At 37.7% G+C, this 8368-nt stretch overlaps 1 protein-coding gene across 2 annotated transcripts; it reads right to left on the bottom strand.

Moving 5' to 3' along the window:
- Positions 1-4977: 4977 nt before the first annotated feature.
- LOC124838209 (nuclear transcription factor Y subunit B-1-like) lies at positions 4978-7745 on the bottom strand. 2 transcript variants are annotated; one of them, XM_088098787.1, is made up of 6 exons: positions 7595-7745; positions 7228-7458; positions 7000-7129; positions 6580-6663; positions 6427-6477; positions 4978-5318 (listed from the first exon to the last, which is right to left on the bottom strand). In XM_088098787.1, the coding sequence occupies exons 2-6, from the start codon at positions 7443-7445 to the stop codon at positions 5271-5273; spliced, it is 531 nt and encodes a 176-aa protein (XP_087954913.1). In that variant the 5' UTR covers positions 7446-7458; positions 7595-7745; the 3' UTR covers positions 4978-5270. The 2 variants fall into 2 exon arrangements, with proteins under 2 accessions (XP_087954913.1, XP_087954914.1); XM_088098788.1 differs by having other exon boundaries at positions 6589-6663.
- Between the last annotated feature and the right edge of the window lie 623 nt (positions 7746-8368).

Here is an 8368-nt window from a genome sequence, read left to right as displayed (position 1 = left end):
TTTTAGGGGGTTTAACTATGGGTGAAATTGTTTTGTGTGAAAAGTTGTCTTGTTTTGATGCATGATAATGGTCCCATAGGTCTTACTTTAACTGAAATTAGTGGTCCCCCGTTTGCATTTTCAGGGTTCGGGTAGGGATGTGTGATGACATGTTTCGGGTAGTGGTCCACCATGGTGGGACCTTGATCAAAGAAGTCCCCTTTAATTATATAGGCGGGGAGATAGTTAATTGGGACGTAGACCCCGATAAATGGTGTTATTTTGGAGTATTAGGTTCACTTAAACATATGGGTTACATGCAAGTAGAAGAATTATATTACAATGTCCAACATGTTCTACATAAGGTTGATGATGATAAAGGAGCTATGAACATGATGAATGTGGCTAAGTATTTGGGGAAAGTGAACTTGTATGTTGTGCATGGGGTGGACGAAGCAACTAAGCACATGTTGAGGGTGGTGAAGAAGGAATTACAGACGTAGTGGAGGGTGCAGTGGAGGTTGAGAATGACTATGCAGTGGATGTTGACAATGAGGATGCACGAGATGTTGAGAATGACGATGCATTGGAGGTTCAGAAGGAGGATTTACTGGATGTTGACAATGAGGATTGCCTGGATGTTGAGCATGACGATGCATTGGAGGTTGAGAAGGAGGATTTAGTGGATAATGAGGATGTTGAGCATGAGGATGCAGAAGATGTTGAGGTTGCAGTGGAGGTTGAGAATGAGGATGAAGTTGAGGATGTAAGTGAAGAAGCATTGGAAGTGGATAATGAGGATGAAATTGAGGTCGAAAGTGAACAACTAGTTGACGTGGACATTCAGGATGGAGGGGAGGTTGATAGTGAAGAAGAAGTGGAAGTGGAAGTGGAAGTGGAAGTGGACAGTGATGATGAAGTAGGAATGGATGATCTGAGTGGTGATGAATACGTGGATGAAGACATTGAAAAAGAAACCCAACAATGTAGGGGTTTGTCAGATGATGATTGGGAGTCTGATAAGCTTTTAACTCCTGAAAATAGTGCAAGTGAGGAGGATGACAATGATGATACAATATATGTAGGTCCTTTCTCAAAATATGCAAAGCAGAAGTCCATGGCAGATTACAAGTGGGAAGTGGGCACTATTTTTACTGACAAGGAAGAGTTTAAGGATGCTATTAGAAGGTATGTTGTTCATGCTGGGAGGGATCTAAAATTTATCAAAAATGATAACCGTAGGGTGAGGGTGACATGCATGGGTGGCCAAGGTAAGTGCCCATGGCTAGCTTATTGTGGTTATTTGTCGTCATGAAAAATTTGGCAATTGAGGAAGATAATTGATACTCATAGTTGTAGTAGGCAACTTAATATTAAACTGATGAATGTTAAGTGGTTAAGTCAGGAAATAGATAGATCTTTAGTTGAGAATCCTAGTTTAAAGGTGAATGATATTCGTACTAAAGCATTAAGAAAATGGAATACAAATGTTTCAATATCGAAGGCAAGAAGGGCAAAGTTAATTGTCACAAGACAGGTTGAAGGAGATTTCAAAGAATAGTATAAAAGGGTGTACGACTATGGACATGAGCTGTTGAGGTGTAATCCAGGGTCAACAGTGCAGATTAAAGTTGACTCTCATAATGGTGACCCAATCTTTCAAAGAATGTATGTTTGTCATAAAGCTTGTAAAGATAGTTTCATAAGTTGTAGGCCCATTATATGTTTAGACGGATGTTTTTTGAAAGGTGTTTACAAAGGGGAGCTGCTGACTGCTGTTTGTAGGGACCCAAACGAACAAATGCTACCCCTTGCCTATGCAGTAATAGAAGTGGAGAACAAAGACAGCTGGACATGGTTTTTGCAATTGTTAATTGAAGACCTCGGGGGCACTGAAGTATGTGGAGGGTGCACATGGATGTCAGACCAGCAGAAGGTATAATGTACTACTTATATTCATTTTTAGTTAATGCTTTTGTATAGGATATGGTTTTATTACTAAATTTAATTGTGCAGGGGTTAGTCTTAGCTATCCAGGAGCTTCTGCCTCGGGCAGAACAAAGATACTGTTTAAGGCACCTTTATGCAAACTTTAGGAAAAGGTTTGGTGGGCAGGTATTAAAAAATCTGATGTGGAGTGCTGCAACCAGCACATATCCCCAGGCTTGGGAGAGAGAAATGCTGAAAATTAAAGAAGTCAATGTTGAAGCGTATAAATACCTCATAGGCATTTCCCCAAGGTAACCCATTAGCCATTATATACACTTTAGTGTCACAAATGCATTGTAACCCATTTGAGAATTCTTTTGTGCAACAGGTTTTGGTCAAGGTCTCGCTTCATAGGTCAACCAATGTGTGATACCCTTGATAACAACATCACTGAAGCTTTCAACAGTGTTCTCATTCATGCAAGAGGAAAACCAATTATCACAATGATGGAGGATATCAGAGTGTATCTCATGAAAAGGTGGGTCAACAACAGAAGCAAGGTGGCATCTATGGACTTCACAATATGCCAAAGATAAAGAAGAGACTTCAGAACGAATGTAATTTGTCAAGATTTTGGCTGCCAAGGTAATGTTATCATTTCTTTTTATATACATTTTGTTATTTACGAACATTGTTCATGTGCTTCATTTCTTTCAACTAGACTACACGAAAGTTTTTTGAGGTTAGGCACACTTCATCCGTTGGGAACAAGTTCACAGTGGACCTGGACACTAAAGAGTGTAGCTGCAGAAAGTGGATGATCAGTGGCATCCCATGCTGTCATGCAATTGCAGCAATGAACTACTCCAATGTTGATCCAGACAATTTTATACCCACTTGCTTCAGAAGATCCACATATGAAGAGGTGTATGTCTCCATAATTTTTCCACTCAATGGTCCCCAACTATGGCAAACCACAAATTTCAATGATGTACTACCACCAGTGATAAGGAAGTTGCCTGGGAGGCCAAAGAAAAAAAGGAAGTTGGAGGCATGGGAGTTAACTAAGGACGACACTCAAATGCGTGTTGAAGGACATAGGAAAAAGTGTAGCATTTGCCGTCAGAGAAAGCACAACAAGAATAACTGCCCTTTATGGCCCCAGCCAGTAATTGCAACCCAGCCAGCACAAACAACCCAGTCAGCAGAAACAACACAACCATCACAGCCACCTCCAAGTTCCCCAACCCCTTTACCATCACAGTCACCAAGTCCCCAATCATCTCATCCAACAAAATTCAATGTCAGAAGAAAAGATATATAGATAGATGAATTGCTTTATTATGTATTGTACTGTCTTTATTTTGGTGACATACATGTATTGTCTTTTTAGATGAATTGGAGGTTATATGTATTGTCTTTTACTTTGGTTACAAATATGTATTGTCTTTTTAGATGAATTGGAGGTTATATGTATTGACTTTTACTTTGGTGACAGATATGTATTGTCTTTTATGTTGGTCAACTGATATGTATTGGAGGTATGATGTATTGGAGGTATTATGCGTCTTTACATGAAATGGAGGGATTATGTACTGCCTTTATTTAATGAATCAAAGTGGTTTCATCATGTTTTGGTCAAAGCTTGTACTTAGATTTGTAATATGTGCCATTAGTCATCATCATATGCATTATTGGGTTTACCTATTTCAAGATTTTTAAACCAAATGGGGGACTGATTCCAACATTTTGTACATTGCATTGCATAACTGATGTTACACCAACCAAAACACATTCGCATTGTCAACGTACTTTTTTCAAGCATCCAAATACATAACAGGTATTAAGCCAACTTATAACAAACACCCAAATTCACGATCTATCTAAATCAACCTAAACACAACTTGAAAATGACAAGGTCAACCATAATACACACACAAAGCTACAACTAACAACTTCATCCTTTTCCGCATTTTCTGCAAATCCTTCACTGAATTTTCGAGCTCATTTATTCTCTTCAGAATTGTGCAATCTTTTTTATCGACATTGTCTTCACAACACCACTTGAAAAAGTTACAGCAACTCTCAATTGAAGATCCATCCTGTTATTCACCATGTTAGGGAATCTATGAACAAATGCATCAAGTCAAGTCAAGAAAACATTAACTGAGAAGGGTATACTTCAAACCTTGTAACGAGAACAACCCCAAAAATTTCTCCCAGCATTCTTCGTAGTTCTGGCCACTTTGATTACTGCAGTATCACCACGGGATTAACCCACCTCCCCTACAAGCACCACCATGGGACGAACAAGAAGATCCTTTAGCCCAGCTTTTCGAAAACGAAGAACACCCTTGGGAACCCATTCCTATGTCTCCCCAAACACTTTCCAATCCTAAAAGACCAATTGGGAGGAAACCAAACCCTAACCCCTCTTAATGAAAATCACTGCCACTGCCATGTGAACTTTAATGAAAAACACTATCACTGCCACGTTATGAACCTAAATAGCCATGTTGCACAGATCACTTCGCACTGTCAGCTGGATCGTTAAATATTTAACACCGTGACTAAAAAAGATTTAATTGTACACTTTTTTTTCCAATGTGAGACCATATTAAACTTTTTAAAAAAGGTAGAACGGACTTGAAAATTGCCCTTATAAAGAGGGACCAAAAGAGGTATTAAGCCTTTATTTTAAACTTGAGTATTCTACATTGCATGACTTAATTTGATGGCAGCCAATTTCGTCCAGCAGAAAAATAATTGCAGTAGTCAGCGTAGTCAGCAAACCCCAGTGAACATTAATTATTTCCGTCGAAAAGATAAATAAAATCTGACAATTTCATTTCCACCAAAAATAAAAACTAGTTTATTCAAGTTCAAGAAGGATTCAGAGTTTGGATTTAACGCAATCATTTACGTCAACTCACAGAATTCCTTGGTCAGTGGAAATATACATTTCATGTAAAATAGATAGGAGAAGCTAAAGCTCGCCTAGTGTATGATCCGATTAAATCTACTACGAAAGGGTTTTAAACATAGAAACATCATCCGATGGATAAAATGGAAAGGGAAAGAATAATACCAATTTATGCTTCCAATCAGTTACAACTTCAGTCTTTGCAAGGGCGCTTGTTGATGGAATAAAACAAGCATTGATCCAGCATTTACAATATAACTTATGAATAATGATTCTTTTCCAAAGATAAATGCAAGCCTTAATAAATATTATCTGGTCTCAGGAACCAGCATCCCCTTATGTCAGTATCGAGATAAGACAAAATGCATTCAGTATGCCAAGGGGTACATATAAAGCTTCACCGACATTCAGATCACACATGTTTCAGGAAGACCAATGTCTACTCTTGGCCTTGCATGGGAACAATCATATGTGGTGGACCCTGGGGCTGAAAATTAGAACAGAAATTCAATATCATAAACATGCTGCTCGAGTTAACATTACACAAACTAGAGAAAAAATATCCATATAATGTCACGATTCACGCTTTATTAATAGCCTTCATATCTTTTATTTCAAGAACTGAAAATCCCTGCTTTGAAATTCAGTTTAAATCGTTTCTACAAGGTAGCCAAGTCCGATATATCTAACTTCTTGGGGGATAAGGTAACCTTGTAGCTTAGTTAAAGATATTCCATCTACAACCTCGATTCACATCCAGAAATTTTTTAAAATAGTGCATACTTTTACCATGAACTAGCAGGACACATACAATCTCATTTATAAGTAATAACCAAGGTAAATTGCATAATGTTACAGCACTACCTTTGAAAATATGTACATGCTTTATCAAAGACAGCATAGTGAAACTACCACCCTACCTTGGGGTCGGAAATCACTAAAGAAACCTACCACCCCATCACCAATACAAGACCCCAAAAGACCTAATTCATTCCCAATGCAAAAATTGCAAAGAAAAACTTCAAATACTACAGGGGCCTTAACAGCTTTAATGTATTCAATAATTAGCAGGGGTACAATTTCTTAAAGGTGGGAAAATTCTAACAAGACTAGTTTAGTAGTTTCCAATGCCCAAAATTTTACATTTTCATGTTTATAGTAAGAAAAAATAGAAGTATTCTAAGATAGGCCACAAATTGAATTGAACAACCTATAAATCAAAAGGATTAGAGAGTCAAGAAAGGAGAGAAACAGATAATTGAACAGAACTCATGTAAATAATTCATAATCAAGTTATCAGCCATTAAGAGGGACCCCTCTTTTGCTACACGCCTTCAAATTTCCAAAAGGTAAATCCGAAATGGTACTAGAGCTAGCATAATGAGAAACTAATTAAATTGAGCTCCAAATAAAGAAGCTATAAGGAGGAAAAGGGAATATAAATAGTATTTCTTGTGAATGAAGGATCAACATCTCATACTAACATTGCACTCATGTCAGATTAAACAGAAATATCGCCATCTTCATTTATCAATGCTACGCCCCAAGCTCAGGAAAAAAGGGGATACATTGCATAAGAGAGAGTAATCAATCACCTGAGAATTCGTGTAGTTAACACCTTGTGAGAAAGAACCTTGATGAGCAAGCTGTCAATTCCACAACAAAACAATCCAACATCAGATGCCAATGTCATTATGTATTCAAAGAATATTTCCAGTAACACAACCAGTAGTAGTGCATGTATTTACATTCTCCACCTGGACATTAGGATTAGGATAAACATCTCGCTTAGAAGATGACTCTCCACCCTTGGCCGAACCCTTTGAATCACCCTGGTTCAAAAGCAAGCTTATAAATAAAAAGAACATAATGTATATACACACATACAAAATGGAAAAGAAAATGACAAAGCGCAATAACTATTTATCAAAGATTGAAATTACCTCAATCTGCGCATTCACAATCGGCCACGAGAAACAAAAAAGGGACAAAAACATCAGTGAAAAGCAGTGTTAAACCCAAGAATCTAGAACAGCATGATGTACAATAACCAATTAAGTATCAATCTACAAATGATGTACACATATTACAGGTTTGTCGGTGAAGACTAATTGACTAACCGAAAACAAAAAAGTAAACACAAGTAAATAAATGTAAACTAAAATTACCTCTCTGTAAGAGGCAAGGTAAATCTTGAGCGGATCAACATATTCCTCGAAACCTAAAGTGGCCATAGCCCAAAGTAAATCGTCGCCGTTAATGGTCTTTCTCTTCTCTCTCTGGCACTTATCGCTAGCTCTGAGAAACATTTGCTCGATTCAGTCATTGATTCAGCACTTAAGTGAATCCAAATAATAAAAAATGAAAGCGCGAGTGAGAAACGAGAAGCAGCGTACTCGCTGGTGATGAAGCTGATAAACTCGGAAACGCATTCCTGCACGGTTTCCTTGGCGTCCTTGGCGATTTTGCCGTTGGCGGGAAGCGCTTTCTTCATGATGCGGCTGATGTTGGCGATGGGTAGGAAGCGGTCCTGCTCGCGGAAATTGGAGCGGGGACTGTGCTCGCCGCTCTCGTGGCTACCGCCACCGCCTGGACTCGAGGGAGCATCGGCCATGGTCTCCGGAACCCTAATGGGAGACGGTGGAAAAACATGGTAAAATTGGGGGAAGGAAAACCCTAGAGTGGGATAGAGAGAGAGAGGGAGGAAAATAAAAAAGTAATGGAAAAGAAAAAGAAGGGGAAGTGGTGGTGAGGTGTTGGTACCTGAGTGATGTGATGTGATTTGTGATTGGCGCGGGAAATGGACGCTGGAGAACAGAGGAGTGAGGAGACGATGGAGATCAGACTCTGCCTTTCTATCGCCACCGTTCGTTTTTCTTTCCCCTTCCTTCCGCTTCTCCCATTGCTTTTATACTTCCCCAAAAAATATCACTAATAATTCTTATAATATTATCATTACATTATTCCCTTTTCTCGAGACCAATATTTTTTTTTTATCACAGCTACTATTTATTATTTATTATAAAACTAAGAAAACAATACTATACAATCATCCATATCTAATTTCCTCAAATTAGGTTTTTTTATCATTTCTAATTTTACTTCTCCTTTAATAGATATTTTTTTTATCGTAAAACGGATCTAATGTTAGTTAATTTATCATCGTATCTTAACCATTTATTAGTCTGTATAAGTTGGTATAATATCATTTTATTCCTATTTTATATTGTGAAACCTATTCAATTTTGAGCTCAGTTTTGATGTATTTTCTCATTTATTGTTTTTTTGTTCATTTTCTAACTCTTGACAAGAACAACGTTGATAATGGATGCAATAAATACATAACAGCAAAAGTAAAGGTGTGGATTCGTAAAATTTTTGTTTTGGGAGATTAAGAATGACATTGATGATGGAATAAGGTGTGGATTTGTAAGATTTTTGTTTCTATTAAATTATTTGGAGATTAAGAACGAGGTAAGATAATATCATTTTATTCCTATTTCATATTGTGACACCTATCCAATTTTTAGGTTTTTA

This window comes from Vigna umbellata, chromosome 9, assembly GCF_029865625.1.
Source record: "Vigna umbellata cultivar VRB3 chromosome 9, Vumbellata_1.0, whole genome shotgun sequence".
NCBI lineage: Eukaryota > Viridiplantae > Streptophyta > Magnoliopsida > Fabales > Fabaceae > Vigna > Vigna umbellata.
The sequence above is the reverse complement of the archived record's forward strand: the minus strand, read 5'-3'. Positions and strand labels throughout refer to the sequence as shown.

Coding starts and splice junctions, on each gene's coding strand:
- LOC124838209 (XM_088098787.1), bottom strand. CDS start 7,445: ATGGCCGATGCTCCCTCGAGTCCAGGCGGTGGCGGTAGCCACGAGAGC. Junction 7,130..7,227: donor ATCAGCTTCATCACCAGCGA/GTACGCTGCTTC, acceptor AATGTTTCTCAG/AGCTAGCGATAAGTGCCAGA. Junction 6,664..6,999: donor ACCTTGCCTCTTACAGAGAG/GTAATTTTAGTT, acceptor CTTTTGAACCAG/GGTGATTCAAAGGGTTCGGC.